This window comes from Notothenia coriiceps, unplaced genomic scaffold (genome assembly GCF_000735185.1).
Source record: "Notothenia coriiceps isolate Sejong01 unplaced genomic scaffold, NC01 NC01_scaffold00013621, whole genome shotgun sequence".
Taxonomy (NCBI): domain Eukaryota; kingdom Metazoa; phylum Chordata; class Actinopteri; order Perciformes; family Nototheniidae; genus Notothenia; species Notothenia coriiceps.
The window spans coordinates 1812-24751 of NW_011346322.1; the positions used below are offsets into that span (position 1 = coordinate 1812).

The 22940-nt window shown below is 37.9% G+C and overlaps 1 protein-coding gene across 1 annotated transcript; it reads left to right on the forward strand.

Moving 5' to 3' along the window:
* Positions 1-217: 217 nt before the first annotated feature.
* On the forward strand, positions 218-21681 carry LOC104948072 (kinase suppressor of Ras 2-like). Its single transcript, XM_010774231.1, has 8 exons — positions 218-261; positions 1145-1506; positions 5144-5240; positions 5332-5465; positions 7230-7364; positions 11081-11210; positions 12295-12428; positions 20882-21681. Exons 2-8 carry the CDS (start codon positions 1190-1192, stop codon positions 20886-20888), a joined length of 954 nt encoding a protein of 317 aa, XP_010772533.1. The 5' UTR covers positions 218-261; positions 1145-1189; the 3' UTR covers positions 20889-21681.
* Positions 21682-22940: the final 1259 nt, after the last annotated feature.

A 22940-nucleotide genomic window follows, 5' to 3' on the forward strand; every position in this document is an offset into this window, starting at 1 on the left:
TATCAGGGCATCGATCAAGTCTGCAACATTCCAGGAGACAAGATATCAAGAATGAATAATTTATACAATATAACAAAACAAAAATCCATTTAAAGACCTGATTAATGGTGCAAAACACTACATAAATAAAAACAACACATAGGCTCATCAGTTATGAGTGAAAGAGTTTTTTGTCATAGTTTTATTTTAAATTGTATTCTTCTTTCTTTTAGGAATGAGGGCAACCCTTTACTTCAAATTGAAGTTGAGCCTACATCAGACGTAAGTCCTTGTTTTGTGATGCTTTTAAATATATGTGAATGTTTTTCATACATCATACTGTGCAACATTTCTGTTAGTAATATCAGTGTAAAATTATTTGTGAATCCAAATGAAGACCGCGTATAGCTCTCACCGTCACTTGTCGTAGTCATTTGCACCGTTCTCTCATTTAGCATAATTTGACTCGGCTCCCCTCCAGGTACGTTTGAGTGAAAAGCAGCAGGAAGGAAAAGATGCAACTCGACGTCACCTCCGTTCTGTAAAAATTAAATATCTTGAGACAATATGATGAAGATTGCCTTGAATAGTATTCCAGCAGGCATCTTTGATTAGGTAATTTTCAATTCTGCAGTATATTATATTTGAAATCAAATCAGAATAAATCAAAAATAATTTCCCTCTGGCTGTTTTCCCTTTTCATAAATCTTTTTGAAGTTTATTGGCAATGGCCTAAACAGCAGTGAGTACTTAGAACGAACACAACTTGACAAAAATGATATGCTGTTTTATATAAAGAAAACATATATGTATATATATATATATACTGTATATGTGTATATGCTAGTACATATGCATTGATGAAGTCAATGATTCAATGTACTATAATATGACAGAACTCGATTTTACATTCAGCGAATGAACAACCATGTTTATTTGTGAAACTTCCTTTAGAAGAGGTTTCAGCAGATTTGAATCCTCCAGCTCTCAAAAGTCAAAGTCAACTTTATTGTCAATGTTTCAGTTTGTGTCTACAGACTCAGTGGCATTTGTCAGAATAAAAGCAATTGACATCTTGGTCAAATATTTTATTCACCATACCTGTACATCTGTGAAAAGCAGGCCTACAGCTACCAAAGAACATTTCAATTTCGCTTGATCACAGAACGAGGACGGCAATGACGAGGATTCCGGTGACGAGTTCGAGGAGATGAACCTGTCGCTCCTGTCGGCACGCAACTTCCCGCGCAAGGCCAGCCAGACCAGCATCTTCCTGCAGGAGTGGGACATCCCGTTTGAGCAGCTTGAGATCGGGGAGATGATTGGCAGGGGGCGTTTTGGCAAAGTTTTCCACGGACGCTGGCACGGTGAGGTGGCTATCCGCCTGATCGACATCGAGCGGGACAACGAGGATCAGCTCAAGGCCTTCAAGCGTGAGGTGATGGGTTACCGCAACACTCGCCACGAGAACGTGGTGCTGTTTATGGGGGCCTGCATGAGCCCACCACACCTGGCAATCATCACAAGGTAAGGATAAAGACGTGTTTAAGACGTGTGTTGTGAAATAAACCCCATGGCTGCTGAAGAACTTGCTTTGCTGTTATATCTCCTAGTTACAAGTTTAGTGTGTAACTAAATCTGCAATATATGTCATTTTGTTTTAAGCACCTCCATTTCCATTGTTTATTGCATTGACACAACACACTCATAGCGTCATTTAGTATGCTTATATATTATATTGACTTTTTTAAGTATACTTTTCAAGATTTCAAGTGTGAAAACACTACATACTCAAAGCCTATTTTTGTTATGTTGTACAGAATTGGCAGGCAGAAACACAAGATCAAGAATCATAAAAAAATATAACTATAAAAACACGAAGGAGGTGAGAATAATTATGAAAAGCAGCATATTTTGAGTTTAAGTTAATTTGCCACATTTTAGAATGTAGAGACAGTATAATATAAATAAAGCATAGCACAGTCATAACAATACATGTTTATAGTATAGAATATAGTACAGGGAACTTTATAATTTATATTAATTTAGTTCTGGGCAATAGACTTGGATACAACATTGCTTTGATAAAAATAGTAAAGGTTATTAACATGATTTCTAAAATAAATGTTATCATGTCTACAGTCAAAATATTGCAATCCATTTAAAATATAAATATGTATGTGTAAAACTGAGGAGAAAAAGACGGCTGTATCATGCGATGTTGAAATGTTTAATACATAACCATTTCTGATGAAAGCCTAACACTAAGACATATAAGATAAGAAGTGTTTTCACCTTTGTGTATTTCATTCAAGTATATCATTTCTATATAATATATATAAACAAAATACTGCATGTATCCATAAAACATGTTAATTTAATGCATTTGTAATGTCAAAAAATTGCGAACCTTTAGGAGGGCAACGAGTTTAAACTGTCCATACAGTTTGATATTCTACATTGAAAGAAAGGGGAGAAAATATGTAATAAAGTATATGTGTTACTTTTTCATGAATACACTAATCCCCACATGTTCATTTTTCTGCAATATTATTTGGGAGACTCATAAAATTAATCACACCTATCATGTTGTGCTCTGCTTCTTAATTTCTTAAGCTGGTCCCTGTCCCCCTGGGACTCATTTCAGACAAGGCACTGATCGGGCCGCCTCTGGGACAATGAAGCGTGCCACAGACATTATGATGAGAACAGGCTACTAGAAGCACTCACATCGCCTACTGTAGTTGTTTTAACTATAGCGGTTGGAGTGAATCTGCCTGCATAGTGAACAACCTTCAGTATTTTTCTCATGTTTCTACGAGGCTGTGTTACCATCACAAACTATCTAAAACCATCACAAGGAAACATCTCCAGTTTAATTAATTAACTAATAATGTTCAAAAAGAAAGTTGTTTGCCACAGGCTGTGAACAAAGAAGAATGTCTCAATAAGAAAAAGAATCAGCCTCTTTGTATCTTCTCTTTTAATATTTATTTGACAGCAGAACAAATTAACTTTTTCTTCCTACATTCTCTGTTAAGACAGAGAAGAAAGAGTGGGATTTCCAAGCTGGACTCACAGTTTAAAAAGTGATTTCATAAAGCCAATAGTCAAAGAAATGACTCCCTTCTCATTGCATTCACAGTGATGGTAAACAGCTTTTGAATACCGGCTTGACTGATTGATTGATTGAGATGTGTGATTGCAGTTGATGCCTGCTCAAATTGTCGTGAGTGCAGGGGAGATGCCTTCCTGATTGCTGAGAATAATAGCAAATGTCAGTGCAACAGGTGGCTTTGTTATCCACCAATAATCTGCTTCTCCTATCACTCTTTTCAAAAAGTGGACTGGAATGCACTTTCTGATACTCATCGAGATAAATGTGTAATATTAATTGTGGTTTATTAAGGATGAGAATTTTCAGGGTGCATTAGTGAAACCATAAACATTGATCGTTTAATTTGTCACAAGTGGCAGGGGATCGATTCTGCCTAGTGTACAGAACACAGGGTTATATCTATGATTATAATCTTCTGCACCTTAAAACCCACTGTCTGTCTACACTGCTTGTGTTTTAACTTGTTCTTTCTTGTTTTGTTTATTTTTGTTGTTTTTTTATGAAGATTTCTAGTACTGTATGTTGCATGTCTTTATTTGATTGTATTTACTTGTTTAAAATGAAATGTGTCTTTAAGGTGACTTAGGAAATCTGTCCAGGGACTGCAGATGAAAAATAGCCCCTTAGGCTAACTCTGGCACATTTACAGAAATGTTGCTTAATGTGCACTGCCCCTGTTTGATAAACGTACATACACTGTAGGTGAATTTCAGCTTGTTGAGGTGGCTTTACTATCTTTTTATCAAGCGCTGCCTCTGAGGTATAGCAGTAATTGTTGTCATAAGGTGTATGTAAGGTTTCTACTGAAGTTACACTGAAGCCATAAGCCACATTTGGGTGTTATAAATAGCCAGAGGACAGAGAGCCTCTAAAAATGCAGCTGCTGTCAGGTCAGCGTTGGTAATGAATATGTATGAACTGTTGGCTTCAGGTCCTTTGTTGGTCACCTGCATGGCACAGTTGGGGTTGAGGGCTTCAGGTGTTAGGCGGGGGGGCGGCTGTAGAGCTGTCTATTAATAAGCCGCTTTGAGGCACCCCTCCAGAAATATGACACTACCTCTCACATCGAGGTGTAACAGCCTCACCCTGACACCAAGTGGGCCCGCGTGTCAGTTAGAAATGATGGCATTTCATCCTCCAACAACATCTCAAACTGCAGGTGAAGCCAGTTTATTTGGTTGGCAAAAACACATTTGACATCAAAGATGACTGGTTATATGAAGTGAGAGCAGCTATTTGAGAAGTGAACTAAGAAGATATTGTGTATCTTGTGTCAAAAGTTATATAACAAGCCTAAATTAGCTTGTGTGGTCCTCACGTACTGTACGCAAAACCTGGTTGTTACCAAAGTATACCCTTTTCGATCAATTTTTCACAAGCCACATATATTCCAAACATTTTCACGAGATTTGGCAAATCATAGTACTAACGTTAAGTCGCCCCCTGAAAGCCACTATCTAAGCTATGGGTAATTGGAATCTATCTTGGAATAAAGCGTGAACATTGTAACAAAAGGGCATTTTCCTTTCTCTTATTCTGCAGGCATGTCTTGAATGCAGCATTGGCAAGGTAAAAAGTAACAATAATATAATTAACAGTACCTTGCAAAAACAATTTAAAAGGATTCGATAAAATACACAAACAAGCTTACATTTAATAAAACTGTATAAACAAAAGAACTAACAGCACAGTTCTAGATGAATAGTCCCAATTTACATTTAATTGAAAACAGTGGCAAAAAAAGCCATAGGCAAGGAAAGTGTATTTATGTTAGATATTTTTAGAAACCAATTGAGAGGGCTTTACAGAAAAGCATCAAATGAAAAAGACACACGCTGTCAAATGAAATATAAGTACAGTGGAAAACAGTGATTTAAGAGCTGATGGGTTTGCAGAACAAGATACCTGACTGTTCTGTATTGTTATTCGGACAAATGGAAAATGAATTGCAAAAGTTTAAAGACCTAAAATGTCAAATGTTTTGAAGTTAATAAAATGATTACATAAGCCTTCACAGTAACACTTGTCCTTGTCCCCCTCTCTCAGCTTGTGTAAAGGCAGGACACTTTATTCCGTGGTGCGGGATGCCAAGGTTGTCCTGGATGTTAACAAAACCAGACAGATCGCACAAGAGATGGTCAAGGTAAAACAACTCTGCACTGATTCCCCGGAACACTTGTGCAGTGCCCATCACATTACAGAAAAGTCATATTCCTCTCTCTCTCTGTCCTCAGGGGATGGGCTACCTCCATGCAAAGGGGATCTTACACAAAGACATGAAGTCCAAAAACGTGTTTTATGACAACGGGAAAGTCGTCATCACCGACTTTGGACTCTTCACCATATCAGGGGTTTTGCAGGCTGGCAGGTAATTATTTTCAGCACACATCTGAGACAGCACAAGGACTTAGGCAGTCATTTGCCTTGGAAACAGAAAGACATTATTTCAACACATGGTATAGGGACTATGACACCTTGAGAGGAGGTATATGGTCTACTTATTCACAAAAAGTAACTTTATTTTGTATTCTTCTTTAGAATTAAAAGCAGTCTCTAAACATACTGTGCAATCTTTCAAGCAGCACAAATCTTAACAAAACTGATTTTCTTCAGCTTTTGTAACCATTCTTTAACCAATATTATTTTAGCTTTACTGCTCAGAAGTGTATTGCCTGGTTTTATGACTGGCTTTAAAGGGGGCAATATTATGCTTATTTTCAGGTTCATGATTGTATTTTGTGTCTTTACTGTGACTAGTTTACCTGCTTTAATGTTCAAAAAGCTCTTTATTATTCTCATACTGCCTGTGCTGACCCACCACTTTTCACCCTCTGTCTGAAACCAGAGTCCAGTCTGCTCTGATTGGTTAGCTGTCCGGCTCTGTTATGACTGGTAAACCGCTTAGAGATGTACCGCCCCTTAGCCTATCCCGTACAATGTTTTGGAGTGCTAGTCAATAGAAGCAAGAGTGGTCCTTAGTGATGTCACTATGTTACAGGAGGACACAATGGAGTCTAATAAAGGCGTTTTGGGGTTTTAAGCCTTAACCGACCATTTAAATGCACAGAAAGCTATATAACACACTAAAAGAAAGGGAATACCCCAAAGAGCATAATAGGGCCCCTTGTAAAAAGAAATAGAGGAGCAACACTTTTTTTTGGTTGGATCAACAGCATTGGATGTTGGGTAATGACATGAGATGGCACTACGCCTCAAATGTCACTGAAAGCTCAACTTTTTCTTGGCAATATTACATCTTTGCTGTAAGTATAACATCACTTAATAACCTTTAATCGTCTTCAGTAACCGTTATCATATGAGAAACTCCTTCTCAACCCTTGAAGGACACAAACAGTGTTAAAGAGTTGCGTTAACAGACAGACACAGACAGCACAAACAGAGCTATAAACAGCTATAAATTGGTTCTCGCTTCAAAAAAGAATATGTTTTCTCTCATATACCATGTCATGGCTGAAAACAACAAATCATATAGTTTATCCAGTTGTGATTGACCTCATGGGGCCATGACTTTCATCATTAACCCTTCAGAAGTTCTTTGGAAGTGAAAGACAGACCTGCGGGCTTTCTGAATACGCCTACATCTGCAGGCCAAGCAGGATCGTTTTAACATCGTTTTACACAGTACAAGTATGTAATCAGACAAATAACATACCTGACTTCGTTTGACATTTTACATTGTCGACAAGCAGGTTACAGCACCTACAAAAACATGTAGTTTTTGGAAGTTGAGCTTCTAAACCTTACAATTAAGTTGTCAAGTGAAGAAAATACTGTAGGTGTGAGGGTAAGGTGACGGGAGATCTAGAATAACACACACTTCATTGTTGTACATAGATACTTGAATAGTGTTCCTTGAAATGTGTCTGACCTACAGAACTGAGCTGTTATTGTAACAATATGCCAGTGATGCAGCTGAAAAACCCAAAGTGTTGATACTTTTCTTGAAAAATAATTGAATGCAACATCATCCAATTATCTTATTATGTCTATCTGCAAAGACAATGTAGTATAATGAAAAAGCGACAACAAATATCTTTACTGTGGCTTGGCAGAATGGTAAATAAGATCAATAAACCCTGACATGTCCTCTCTATGTTTCCTCATCCTGCAGCCGAAGAGAAGACAAACTGAGGATCCCCAACGGCTGGCTGTGTCACCTGGCCCCAGAAATAATCGAGCAGCTCTCCCCAGAGACAGAGGAGGACAAGCTTCCCTTCTCCAAACAGTCGGATGTCTTTGCTTTTGGGTATGTGTCATCTCAGCTGAAGCCCTCCTGTGTGTTTTCTTTACAGACAATATGCCAAAGCCTGATGTTGGTCGATCTTCGCCCACTGTTGACAGAGAGGGTAAACAAAACCCAAATATTCATGCGAAATAAATTCTTTCTTACTTTTCTACAGAGCAGCACCCAAAAACTCCACATCACATGACGAAAAGGCGACTCTCATTAACACGTTTCCAGATCTCATTATAGATTTTCACTGCTTACTGCTTTATTTAATGAGAGCAGGATTAAACGTTTTAAAACTTAATTGCTTGAAATTTATCTGATTTTGACATTTACACCCCTTGGTCCAATATGACAGATTTTGGGGAGGATCATATATCCTCAGGAACAGTGAAGACCCCCGACTTACCGCATCTCCTTTATGAATGAACCTTTAGTTACAGTGGTGATGGGGACTCAAATTGTCAACTGGCCACTGGAAGAGAGCAAGATATTGGAGAAACTCTTTGAAGTAGATACAGAGCTCTCTGACTTGTGATTGGTTCCCCGATGTTGGTGCAAGAGAAGGTTGGAAGCTTAGTTTTTTTTTTTTAAAGAGTTATCTTTTTGAATTTTAAACTGTTGGATAATTACAGGAAAAAGGGAAATTGTGTGAATGTTGAGGATTCAATAGACATAATTTAATTTATTAGGCAGAGGAGTGACTCCATCAGATTTGCAAAGGAAGCTGGTTTTCGATTATATATACATAATATGTTCTAAACCTCATTGTTACGTCCCGGCTCGTGGAAAGTAACATAGAACCAGTTGGAAATTGGTAAATTAGAATTTGTTTATTGAGGGAGCTCAATACAATTGGCAACAAAGCAGCCACAATCAAAACAAAAGGCCACTAAGGCACCGGTTCAAATAAACAACAAAAGGAACTAAGGAAGACTCTTTAAATAAGAGTTTTAACAAGTTAGTACACAAACAAAAGAAAACCTCACTTCTAAAGTGGGAAAAGGAATTGGGCTAACGAAAATAGGCTGTTATAAAACACAACCTGGGGACAAGTTAACAACAGTTAACGTTGTACTAAAGATAAGTAGATTTACAAGTATAGGCACAAATACGCAAACAACTAAGTGAACCACTGTTAACGGGGCTATCACAAAATGTACAGAGGGAGTAACGAGAGACATCTGCCACAGATTCAGACCTCTGGCTTTTAGAAGCTTTTTCATTTTGGCTTCACAACATTAGTTGTGTGTGGTAGTTTGTTTACTAGGTGTACGTCTCAGCTGCACAGGAGGTTATGGGGTTTGATGAGTGTCAGGCAATAACAAGCGGTTTCTGGGAATTGAAAAGTAGAACTCAACCTCGATCAATATAGCATCTAAGGAAAAGAACATTACAATCTTCTCCATTCATTTAAAGTAAACATATATTGTGACTGCAAAGAAAGACAAGCTGGAATTGTACATACAGTATATTAAAATGAATGTATAGAAGGGTGGCTTGTTTGTGGGTTTTTACATGTTTCTCTTTTTTTGCTGAAGTACTTGGTAGTCTAAATCGTTTGGGGTGATGAAAATAATGATTCAACAATATCTTATCATTCGTCAATAGTATCTACCAATGCTGTCATCTTAATTTATTCTGTGTTACAGTATTATAAAGCAGAAGAACAGCAGTACAAATTGTTTAAAACAAAGCATATTATGGTGTGTTTTGAATACAAAAAATAATGTTATAATATTTTGTAAACGGGAAGTATCTTTCGGTTAAGTTTGCAAACCACTTGCATTGTATGATTTTGGTGGCTAGGCGGAATGTATTATTCCATTAACAGTGAATTGTAGTTGTTAATGGCAAAATGAATTGAACCAAACCACAGTTTTAGAATATATATATATATATGATATTGTTGGGTAAAGACAGTTGGGTTAATTTTGACTGAAATCATCACACCTACTAGATTGCTTCTCTTGAGTGTCCCTCTGGTTTCTCAAACCAAAGCGTCCTGCCTCTCCTCCTCTAAAGTCCAATTTTAAATTTCTTCTGAGTTAATTAAAAATACCCAGGGCGCCTGTTCCTCCTCCAATCCCATTACTGATTCATTTGAGGGGGTGGACCCTGCTTTGTTGGCTCCTAGCACTATTGCAGTTTCAGATGGTCACCCATATGGAGGTTTTGTTGCTTTATCATCCTGAAGGGAAGAAGAGTGCAGTGCTGGTGCACAATGTCCAGCTGCTCTCATATCTCTTGTGTTTCCTAGAGGTGACCCCCATGGCAGTTTTACATATTCATTGAAAACTTTTTTTTTCTACTCCTGGCAAAGAGCTATTTTTACGCTACTCAAACTAGACGTGCAAGAGCAGAATGAAAACAACCGCTTATTCACACGCTTACATGCTAATTGAGCAGGAGCTGTTTTTAGAAATGTACTGTCGATTTAAATTCTGTATTTAAAGGGGACCTATCATGCAAAATGCACTTTTTGATGTCTTTTATACATAAATATGTTTCCCCGGTGTGTCAGGGAACTCTCAAAGTGTCAGAAAATAAAACCCTCTCTCTTTTCCTCCTTACCCAAATCTCTAAAAACGGGGTCACAACGGAGCTGATCCAGATTTGCGTCCGATATCACGTAATATCGGAAATGTGGACCCACGTCCCTATCAGAAAAGTCGCTATCAGAAACAATGCCCGACTGTTTTGGACGTAATATGGTCTTTGTTTACATTAGCAAGCATCGCTAACACTCAGAGCTAACGCTGTACTGGAGAGAGCATGTGTAAAAAAGTAGGACATAAAAAAAGGAAATAATCCTTGATGTGGTTTGGAACATGGTATGGCATTTAATCAAGTGAGCATTTAGCTGTATCTCCGTAGAATTCTGAAATGCATGATCTGTTTGGTATTTTGAGCAAAACACATCATAGACATGTTTTTTGTATTTTTTTGTATATACCTGAGACCTATAATATATGCCTAAAAATAGCATAGGAGACCTTTAAAGTGGACCTATCATGCTATATTTGAATAATATAGTGTAGGACCATACCTATATAAGGCATATTTATACTTTTTATTTTTCAAAATACCAAACAGATCATGCATTTTAGCCATTCCTCATTTCCCTCAATTTAACACTGTCTTTGCATGGGCTGATTCTGTGAGAACAGCACCATCTACAGGCCTGGCATATGTACTACAGCGTCTCCAGCGCTTTCCAACGGCAATGCCCGTGGCTGTCTCCTCCTGATAGGTGGAGTTGGCCCAATAGCCGTAGCGCCACTTCTGTGACGTCATAGAAGTGTTCAAATCTGGATCAGTCTGTATCAGATCCGTTGAAGCCCCTTTTTAAGAGATTTGGGTATGGAGGAAAATAGCGAGGGTTGTGTTTTCTGACACTTGGTGAGTTCCCTGGAACACCGGGGACACATATAAATGTATAAAAGACATACAAAAGTGCATTTTGCATGATAGGTCACCTTTAAGTTATAGAATAAATTCAACCACGGAATTCTAATGTTTGCTATAAAACTTTGCAGAGCATCATCAACTGTTGCTGATTAAAACATTGAGTTTGATGGCTTACAGAAGTCGCACCTTGAATCTTGCCTGGTGGCATTAGCACTGGGCGGAATGTGAACCCTCCGTAGGTGTGTTTTGGGAAATATGGTGTTGTTCCCCCGTACCAGACAGTACAAAGCGCTGACCATCTCTTTGTTCCTCTTTCATCACAGCACCATCTGGTACGAGTTACACGCACGTGAGTGGCCTTACAAGAGTCAGCCAGCAGAGGTGATCATCTGGCAGATTGGCAGCGGGATGAAGCCAAACCTCGCCCAAACTGGCATGGGGAAGGAGATATCAGTAAGGGTTCTCTTTCTTTTTCATTTGTCACAATTTGTTAATCATCCTATTTGTTAAATTTAAGTGCATTCCTGCTTTTTCTCTCAGCCCATTAAATCCTAGACCAGAAGTGCTCCAACACAATGTTGATTATTACTCGGAAATTAACTTCTCGTGATAAAGACAATGTGCAATCTCGGGCTAGTTTCACAGACTGTTTTCAAGACAATACCCAAGAACAAAGAAACGTTTTAGTGAAAGTGAAATCTCTACAAAAAAAAAGATTCAGAAGATGACAATTAGATATCTTTTGTTTTGACACCTTGGTTAGGCTCTTATACCACAGTTGTTTAAGTGCTGACTGTGTTGCTGAGTGATCCAAACTAAACATGTATTACTTTGACCTCATACAGTATCTTTGTCTCATATTACAAATTGCACAACTTTACATTGTGAAACCTTCTGTTTAAGAATAATACAATCAAATCAATATTTGAGAAAAGTATACTTAGTCTCTAGAGATAGTTTGAGAACGTAACTATTTCCAAAGTAGGTATTGCAAATTGCAGTGCACTATAAGTACCAGGATGCTGTGGTGCACTGGACACTTCCTTCACTTAATGATCACTGTCTTTGCTACGTAAAAGAAGCTGTGCAACCTGCCGTGAAATTACAGTTCCTGCCTAGAACACAGTACTACTCAAATTGTGTTTTTATCGGTATTCAGCACGTAACAGCAGCCGTCATGACTTCCGGTGATGCCACAGCAGCCTATACAATTCGAGCTTATATATCTGGTGGAAATTCACACAGTTTACACAGTACTCATATTTACTTGCACTATATTTCTCAGTTTTTCTTTAATATTGTGTTGCACTTTTGGAGAAGCCTGTGACTTAAGAATTTCATCGACATAACTACTCTGTAGCTATGGTTGTATAACTAATAAAGAACCTTGAACCTTGATGTTTACAGTGTATGGCTAGGGAAGTGTCGGATTGAGACACAGCACAAGTACATCAAGGAAAATCAAGACTTTTATTTGCACGTATTCCTTCATTAATCGGCAAATCTAAAAGCTTGTTTTCCCTTGTATCTTTCACAGGACATTCTGCTTCTGTGCTGGGCGTACAAGCAGGATGAGCGGCCCAGCTTCTCCAAGCTGGTAGATTTACTGGAAAAGTTGCCAAAACGGAATCGTCGCCTTTCCCACCCAGGGCACTTCTGGAAGTCAGCTGAGTATGTCAAATGAGTTAGGGACACAAAACAACAACAATCAGCAACTATATAACAAAAAAACATCCCGCCATTACTCTTCATAAATAACCCATCTCCTTAAAGAATGCACTGAATCCAAAAGCCAGCCCAGTGATGAAAACTGCCCGTGCTGTGTGTACTTTCATGGAATGTTGGCATGTGTGTGTACAGAGACTGTCAGGCTTCTCAAAGCAGTCGGGACTCATATTTCCTTTGGTTTGATTTGAACCATACTGGATATTTTTTCCTTTATCTTTTTTGTCTTTTACTATTGACTTGATCCCTTCATTATATTTGGTTTGATTTTGTGGATGTATCTTGCTTGTAACTTTTGACTGATCACATCATCCTGGACTTTAAAAAAAATATGTTTGAGATCAAATGTAGATCTATTTCTTGTGTTCTGTTTTGAATGAATGTAACTGTTGTACATCACACATTGTATATATTCATAGCATTGTCTTGCCATTCCTCATGTCTGTCAACTGTGTAGGTCATTTTGTCACTGTTACCTCATGGTCTCTCATGTGTGGATGTCTGAATAAGCTACATGTTTGTCTGAAAAAGCTTTATTTAACTTTCAAAAGATGGTCCTCTTATTTACACCGTACCATTTGAATGTGAAGAGGCCAGCATCCCTGTTTGTGTAGGGATGTGTTGGCACCGTTCTTTGATGGGAGAATGTTCTCTCTTGAATATTGCCTGTGAACATAAGTGAGACGTTTGAACAATAAGAGTCTTTGGGGGGAAAAGCCAGTCAGACCAGGATTTCCTCACTTGACGCTGTTCTGAGAAATCGCTGACAATTGAAATGTATCTCATCAACTAATTACCCTTTAGATATGCTATCACTGAGCCCCCTAAACCCCCATCCCCCATTTATAAATGCATATTATTTTTACATTAATTAGATACATTAACTGAAATGTTGGCTTTCTGATTAGCGTATGAAATGGTTTATTATAATAGTTTGAAAACGTTAAGACGACCTATTGCTGGGTCTGAGGACCAGAATGATTTAGATCTTCACAGGAAAATGATGTGACTGTTAGACGGGTATAGGGAGCAAACAACCTTTGAAAGGAAACACAAAAACTCTGAGAAGAAGTCCTCCTTTGTTTGGCACATGGTGAAATTAGTTTGGAGTTGATCAAAAGCAGTGTTGTGGTCAGGTTGAATTTTCATTCATTCAGCTTCAACTAGAATTATTTTTCCAAATATTATTAAACTTATATTCCTTTAACTTTGCTTTGACGCATTTCCTCAAATACCTATAAGGCACACATTGAAGGTAACAGTTAATGTTTATTTTATATAGTACGCTAGAAGTTAGTTATTAATAAATCAGGAATTTTCATACTAAGTTACTCAGTTCAAGTGAAAGACATGTCCACTGAAATCAATTCATTTTCAGTTTATTTAACAAAACAAAGGTCTAGTACATGCATATAGTGCAAAGGTACTCTTGAACAAACACACACACATTTACACACACTCTTACATGTTTTTCTATCATGAGGACCGTCATTGACATAATGCCTAACCCTACACTTACCTTAGCCATCACAACTAAATGCCTACCGCAGCCCTTACCCTAATCTTACCTTAACCTAAGCCTCAGTCCGACCAAAGTCTTAACCCTCAAACAGGTCTTAGAAGAAGTGAGGACCGGAAAAATGTCCTCACTTTTCAAACGGTCCTCTCTTTGTAGCAAGAACAAACACACACACACAAATATACAAATAAAGAAAGTAAAGAAAAATGTGATTTTTAGTTGGAACACATCTTGAAAACTACTTGCAAGTCTTTATTCTATATATTAATATGTATATCATAAGTTATTTTTAATTTACAGGTATCAGTAAATTTTTAGCAAACAAAATCGTTTTTAATAATGCTTCTTCTTGACTACAACACTCCCGAAAAAGTGACTCTGGAGGACAAATTAATCACAAACTTGCCTTTTTATTTTTTAAAATCTTAATTTCTTTCATTTAAACAAAGCAAATTATTGAGTTATTGGATTATAAAGTTACAGTAAAAACTAAGTAACTTCAATCTGGCTGAACTTTCCCTTCAACATACTGTATCACAAAAGACATATCACAATGCTGAAGACCACCCCAGGCCATTTTTCTACTTTCTACTATATATCATTATATATTTTAAATGTGTGTTATAAAGATATAACAAGTCCGAGTCATATCATCATGAATTGGAAGCTTTGGCGTCATTTGAGCTGTATACTGCTTTTGATTCTCTCTAGCCACGTGGAATAGATAGAGACAATCCAATCATGTTTAATAGCCATTTTCCAATTCATTATATACACATCTGCCAGTGTTGGAAAATGCATACAAACAATCTGCTGCTGTTTTTGGAGTCTGTCTATTTTGGAATTGCTGGGATTCAAATATTGTAAGTGGATCATTTATATTTGTACTGTTTACAACTTTCAAGTGCATGAGTTGGACTATCAAAGATTGATTATTGTTATGAAAAAAAAAAATCCTTCTACACTATATATATAAAAGTTATGTGAGAATTTTTCTGATGAACTGTTGTCCATTGAGCAGTTGGATCTCAATACCTAATGAAGTTTTACGTCAGGCTTTGCCAAACTTTTCAACAGCTTTGTTTGACAGAATGGTTGTTTCAGAATATTTATAGATTATATCATTGATTAGACTAGCATTTAAATAAGATAAAAGGAGTTGCGGCCTGTCTGTGCACATGCTAGAGTTGAAAACAACCTGACTGGACAACAATCAAAGATCTAACATTAGTGCCAAGTGTACATAACCGATTGTAGACTATGTTTTATCGTCACTTGCAGTAATATCAATATCCTTGTGAATTTTTTTGACTTCTTTCTTTTGAATGTACGAATTGTGTTGTGTTTTTTTGTTGTTTCTGTTTTCAGTTAATTTAAACTTATTTTCCATCATTTTCCTTCTACTTGCATAAGCATTGATGCTGTGTTGTTTCTTTTCCTTGATTCCGTCCTTGTATTGTAGATGATAGCTCCAAACAGCTTGTATTTAATGATGCCTTATGGTCCATGGCTTAGTGATGGTTAGATTTTGATCACAATCCTTTATTTGCACTCATCCTTTACAAAGTGTATGACAATAAAAATATGTTTTCATTTTGAATGTTTTCTGTTTCTTTTATGTCATGTTTTATCTTAGTCAACCCTTATCCATATTTGACCTTGGTTGACATTTTTACCACATCTTTAAAAGGCAAACGTAACGTTGAGTCAGTGTTTACCACCTAATTAATGTTTGACGCATGAGGCGATCTCGATCTCAACCTAAAAAGTGCAATTTATGATGTTGTTTTCCTCCAGTTATAAATATTTAGAGTGACCCACCATACATAATCTGTTTTACTATGAAACACCCCCTCAACTGGAAGGCCTGAAAAATGGCTGTTAAAGGCTACAGAACCGTGTAGTCAGACATTAAAAAGCAATTGAGCCAATAAGCACCACAGGAAGACAAACGATCAATCGGTGCCTCAGGGCTGGACTAATAACATTGTCAAGCTGTGACGCCATTAAAACCCAAAATCAGTGTCAACATGAAATGCTGTTGGAATCAGGCGGATGAAAAGGTCTCTTGTAATTGACTTGGGGAAATGGGCGTTGAATAGAAAATGATATTGTGTGGTATTTACTGAACTCCTGAGGTGCTGGGGAGGCAGATTGTGTTTAGGCAGACATTTTGTTTCCCATATGCTAAGCTAAGCTAACTAGCAACTACAGCCTTATCATTTCAAAATAGAAATAAGAGTGAAATCAATATTCCAATGAAACCAAATATCCTGAAATGTTAAATCCTTCTGGCAGCAAACTCCACTCCTCTTGTTTCTGATCACTATTATAGAAATGCTGCCTCCACTTCTGCAGTAAACATATGCCACAGCGACATCAACTCTGCAGTTCGCTTTGAAGCTAGAAAAGTGACCTCAAAAGACAGATTTACCTTTTCTAAGCCAAGAAATATCTAGAGCTGTCTGCACAAGGAGAAAACCCAGCATGCGCTGTGGTGAAATAGTTCAAACTGTTTTCTTTCCATTAAAACCTTGGGATGACATTAACCACTCCTCAATGAGTTCCGGGTGATCAAACTGTTATGTTACTATCGAGGTTAGAGTTGCCTGTATTGGAAGTTAACTTGTTTGTTTCTCTCGACTCATCCTTTGAGAGTTTCTGTTTCCATGACATCCATGAACTGAGTTTAGCTGTGTTCATTTAGAAGAGCTTCAACCTGCAGGCATTTGGCATTCAAATTCTATGAAAGCTAGAGTAAAGTGCAAATACAATTAGTCTAAAACTATATTATCCCTTTAATTAATGCACAGAATAAACGTATGTACCTCTGCTGGGACTGTGCACCGAAGAAGCTCATGCCTCAAACACAACCCTTTCCACTGTGGCTTCTTCAAGGGCTCGCTAATTGTTCCTTTTCTTAAATAAAATAAATAATATGGATTGCAATTATAAGGTAATAAAGGGATATAATGTATTCATCAGGACCAAACCAACAACATTATGTAATAATGTTATTTGTTTCATTGGATTATTTGGTAAAGAGGGAAGCATTTTGGACTTTGGAGCTGCAGTACGTGAGAGAGTATCGATGAATTAAAATCAAAGTGGAGCTATTCAAAGTTAACTCTGAGATCCCATTTACAGCAGGCACTTACATAGGAACTGTATCCGGAGATGTTATTTGGATAAAGAAATTGTATCTTTATGCAAATTGTAAATTTGTGCGGTATGCATAGCAATGAGAATGGCATCGGTTTAGCAAGAACATATTACGATATCAGCTAGGTGCCCTGTTAATCCTTCGAAAGTTGTTTTACCAAAAAAGTATGTATACAAATTAAGAGTAAGCACAATAGAATTTCATTAAACCCCTCTCCCAGCCGCTGAGTGTCCGGCTAGTTTTGCTTTTCAGAGGAATGAAAATAACTTGATTCGGCGCTGTTGAGCAGCAGTAAGCATCAAGCGAGTCTTACTTAGCAAGAAGAGATGTTGTGCTAGTAGCTGTAGCACAATATAAGTTAGTCTGTGAGTCTGCAGACCTCCCATGTAAAGGGAAGAAATGCTATGGACATTATTAATTAGCTTTTTGCAAGGAAAGATCTGATAGCTACTGCTACTTGTCGCCTTTGCTCTTCTCCCTTAATAGATTGTTCCAGTCTGTTTTAAACAATAGTCATGTGCCCATATGGATGCCTAAAATGTCATGATGTCGTATGTCTTTCTGCTGTATTGTTTTTGTCTCAACTACTCTGTGAACTAACTGTTATATTGAGGACAGTGTGTGTGTGTATGCTTATGTGTGTGTGTGTTACTATGGTCCAAAGTGTGAGACCTGTGAGTCACTGGTAGGAGGTAGAAAGTGAGGGCATGGAGCGGGGAAATGGAAGGATAAGTAAATAGATGGACAGATGAGAGCTTTACCTGTCTGCACAGCCAGTCCTCCAACTTCTTTTTCTTCTCTACCTTTACTCCACCTCTGAAATCCAGACTCGCCCACTGAAGTGTAAAAAACCCACATCACCCAATCTCAGGGAGGCTGAAGCTTATTGGAGCATGAATGTTTGGTTTCTGTCAAGTGTTAAACCTGATAGGGTTGAGTGCATTTCTTGTTACGGTACATATTGGCTCCGGAACAAAAAATAAAAACAGGCTTAACTTACAATTACTAATGCAATTATTTGAGTCATGAAATAATAATCGATGTAAATTTGATATGAACATTTTCAAAATGAGAGTAGCTCCCTGATATATGCCAAGCTTTCAAAGGATTTAGTGGCTCTAAAACTGAAGTTCACTCGAAAGCAAGTCGGTCTCTCCCCTGTCTCTGTACAGTATGTGGTATTCATGATTTGTCTATTCACGTTTTGCCTTATACTGTATATTTTTTGGGGAAGTTTACATTTCTTTTTGACCCTTCATGTTTTTGCATTGACTTTGCAAGTGGTTGTGCCATGTCTGAAAATCTAGAATCTCTAAGAAACACAAGCATCTGAATGTGTGTTTGCCACAGAGCTTTATGTCGAGGGAGTGCACCACTCTATAAGCATACTAGATATAAGTGGTGATGTTGCTGCAGGAATTTTGTTGCAGTACGCTTCTGCGTTTAAACAAATGACAAACGTACTCCAGTATTGCTGGGAACCTTGTGATATAGAGGTAGGCAAAACCAGACACCATAACAATCTAATCATAGCACTATATAAGGAAATAACTCGTAGTTTCACACATTGAAGACATAACAATCTCAGGGGAGTTCCTCCTTCCTCTAAGACTTGAATAGATTGATAAGGCTAATTAGATCAGGGTTACCTTCACAAACATGATGAACACATGCTGCATATGTCTTTGAAAATAGCCAATTTAGAGTGGCAGATTAGCTATGCCACGTAGCTTCTAAGGACTGTGGGGTTCTCTTTATTCATTTGAAGACACCCACATGGCTTGTTATGCTGGAGATGTGTTTCATTAGACCACAGGTTTGGAAGACAGACAGCGAAAGAGAGAACAAGTGATAAGATAGAGACATAATATAAGCCCTACAAAGTGTGCCATGTCCTAAAGGTTCAGCTTTACTGAGCCCAAAGCCGTGCCACTAAGGAAAGGCTTGATAATCCTTGAAGCTAAGGAACTGGCAACACCTGTATATACATCGCAGTGAATCCCACGCAGCTGTTGGCCTGATTCAGTGAGCAAATAAATGTAACACTAATGCCAGAGATATTCTTGCTCTATGATTAGGTGCACATTTTATACTGACTGATAATTGCAACTAGTGAGGCAGCCCGTCTGACATATAAGAGGAAATCAGTTTTGGTGGTCAAACTGGCGATTTTCACATCATGCTCAAGAGTCTGAGAGTGGTTGACTGTCTGAAAACCACTTGGCAAACACAAACTGGTTTGAACTGTACATCCCAAAAATAAATCTTACATAATGCAAGAGGATGGAGGATGTGACCCTGTCTCCCCCTCCAGCAGGCCCTATGCTGGCCCATCTGGCAGATAATGTGCAGCAACTGTACCATTCAGACTCTGAGTTGGAGGCCCATTGTGGTTTCCCTGGATGCAGAGAATAAGGTCTGCACAGTATGTGACCACAGACTCTGTTGACATTTTAAAGCAAGGCCAGATCATGATTATTTTTAGTTAATGCAACAAATGAAGGTCATTTTTCTTCTTTTTCATTGAGTTCTGTGGTGATGGGTAAATATCACAAGTGAGTAAGTGCTGCAGGGCTCAATGTTTGGATACGGCTTTATTCCGACAAAAGGCATATTACATTTTTGAATTACGAAACAACATTATTGGTTTTAATTTATTTAGATTTGTTAGTGACGCCATCAGATGTTATCAGATTATTTTTGCAATGTTGCAAAATTGTGGACACTTCCATTAGGGCAAACACGTTGCAGCTTCAGAAACAATGCAAATAAAAAAACATAAATGGGCCAAAACACATGCAAATAAAGAAACGTCTTCACGAATTGTCACTGCCACTGGAAATGTACCTAAACATTTGTATTGGTTCATTTTGACAATGTGAACACATGATTATTTTCCGATGTTATTGCACATCCGCTGTTAACTACCTGTCAACCTTGTCATTTCAAATATACTTACAGAACACTTTCAATTACTCAGCTTTATAAACCCAAAACGTTGACAAGCGTTCCGTTCCAAGCTGTTTGCATCGATTTTCTCTGTTTCTGTTGTGTTGCATTTTTTATTCTCAGCGTTTTGTTTAAGTTGGGGAATGTTTTCGAAATATCGCGGTTGTGTTGTCAAGTTGGTGATGATGTTTCTTCATTTGCATGTGTTTTGGCCCATTTACGTTTTTATATTTGCATCATCTCTAAAGCGGCAGCGTGTTTTGCCTATTGGAAGTGCTTTGGGCCGTTGTAGTGCGTTTGCACCTCTCGGCCACCGTTGAGTTCTATCCTCTTATACCAGTAAGAAATAGTAAAGAAATATCATGTGTATCGTTTTATGAAGATAACATTTTGAAGATTTGCATTTTTTATTTAGATATTGATTTCAGCACCTTTAAAGACTTCCATGTGGTTTGCAACAAGATTTTTGGAATTCATCATTAAGCTTCAGAACATTTTTCACTTACAGTGCAATATATATTTATGCATTCATTTCTAGACTATAGTTTTTCTCTTCGATGCTCTTCTCTCTTTTTTGAATTGGCAAAATGAAAAGAACACCTAAACTAGAATTTGGGGATTTTAAGTTTCCTTTCCTGTGCTCTGCATTGTCACTGTCTGTCTGAACATAGCCTGTTAATCGTGTGGTTTCCTGCAGGGCTGTGTGCTAACGATGGCTTCCAATTTAATGTTGTTTCTGTTTTCCTTCCCTCCCCCTTCCTGCTCCAGGCTGTAACGGAGGCATCGATGGGACTGTGTCTTTGCGTGAAGCTCGTCCTCAGCTCTGCTCACATCTGCTCCACTGCCCACCCGCCCGCCTGCCCAACCACCCACCCTCTCTTGCCCCACCTTGCTTCCACAACCCCCACCTTTCCTGCTCTTCCTTTTTGCTCCAGCTCTTACACATACATGTACATCTAATGCCTGATTGGACCCTTTAGCGGTCAGTATTGGCCCACTTTGCCAGAGTGGGTGACAAACACGCCGCAGACTTTCAAACAGAGAGGCCTTTCTTCGCTCTATGCCTGAAGCCTTTCCCCAAAACGACACCCTTGTCTTTCTGTTGAGGAATTTCAACAACCATACCATTCATGCTATGCTGCAAGTCATCTTAAGCTGCAATGTGTTTTTTAATACCATAACTGTGCAACATATCATTCTCCGCTTTTTTAGGGAGCCCCCGAGAGACATTTTCACAGCAGCTACAATACTGTTAAGAACAACATCTGGAAATATGTATCCAAATTATGCAACAGTGTCACTTTTCGGAGTCAGTTATTTTGGTTGCTATCCTTTTCAGACCTTATTTATTGATTATTTAAACTAATGTCTTGGGTTCTTCCACACTGCATTTGGAAAATGTATAAATAGTCCAATATTTTTCTGGGTGTTATTGGCACAAGAGTTATGAAACTTTCTTTCAACCCTGAAAGTAAACATTCTATCTTGGGTGAGCATATCTGCCCTCTGGCAATTCAGTATCTACTTATACTGACATTAATGGTATTGCATGTCTCTACTCAACTGGTTCTTTTTTTTGCTTTCTAATAATAAACTTAGTGGATTGCATCTGGTTATATTGTGGAACCGCCGTGTTTGAGGTGCCAAGCTGGGCACATACCTAATGGTGGAGTTAAAACACTGCAGATCACTGATTGGCCAGAGAGAATCTACGGTAGGTCGACGTTGGATATCCTACACGAAGAGACAATTCTTGAATTCTTTTTAAATACATTTTTGGTAACACTTTATATTAAGGTACACAAATTCACCATCAACTAGGTGTTAATTAACATGCATATTAGCAGGATATTGGCTCTTTATTATAAAACACTTATTAATGCCTTATTCTACATGACCATATTCTACAAGTAATAGGCCATTAGTTGAGAGTTTTTCCTCAATAACCCTCTAATTAGTGCTTATTTATTGCAAGTAAGGAAGTTGTTGTACATGATTTTTGGTCTTAATATGCTCTGCTCAATATGGGCCTAATAAGGCAGTAGTACCACAAGAATAGTTATTCTACCATGATAAGACTTATTAACAAGACATGAAACTGTGTTAATTGTGTCTAAATAATTCAAAATTAGGTATTTATATCTAAGAATATACTGTTGGGGTATTGACAGTTCAGCTACCAATAGCAAGGTGATATTGACCTGTATGTTTCATATTTGCACATTTATATATTTGTAAAATTTGTACTGAAGGTTAGACAGGAAACCGGGTACAGGAAGTAGCAGAAAGTGAACCTAATAGCATGGCAGTAGACATCAATGAGTAGACTGCTACTAATTTTTCCTTTGCAACCTGAAGAGTAAAAGGGTACATTCCGTCCGAAAGCAATGACTGTAAATTAAGGTGACCAGATTTTCAAAATGAAAACCGGGGACAATTTGAGTTTTGCGGTCAATATCTCATTAACATATCCAATTTTCTTCACTGTTAAAGAAAAAAGGGGACCATTCTGGTTTAATATAATTCGAACATTTGAACTGTTGGATACAAACAGAAGGAAGACAACTCATATATGAGACTTCAAAGGTCTTTTATTTTGAAACTCTACATCAGATTGTCCCAGCGCCATATAGACTGAGAGTTACGTCATCTCCGTTCACTCCAATGGACCACTTTTTTTACAGCAATGGCGGATCTTGGAGCCTCTCAATCGTTCCCCGGAAGTTAGCGCCAAGGCTAGCAGAGCTGTAGAGTTGCAGCATAATAGACCGTTCGTGACGGACTTTTAAAGGTAAGAAGAATTTAAAGATTTATACTGCGGATATTA

Bases quoted from the DNA above. Each gene is read 5' to 3' on its own strand.
- LOC104948072 (XM_010774231.1), top strand. From the start codon at position 1,190: ATGAACCTGTCGCTCCTGTCGGCACGCAACTTCCCGCGCAAGGCCAGC. The intron at 5,466-7,229 runs GTAATTATTTTC...CTCATCCTGCAG, and splicing joins GGGGTTTTGCAGGCTGGCAG to CCGAAGAGAAGACAAACTGA. The intron at 11,211-12,294 runs GTAAGGGTTCTC...TATCTTTCACAG, and splicing joins GCATGGGGAAGGAGATATCA to GACATTCTGCTTCTGTGCTG.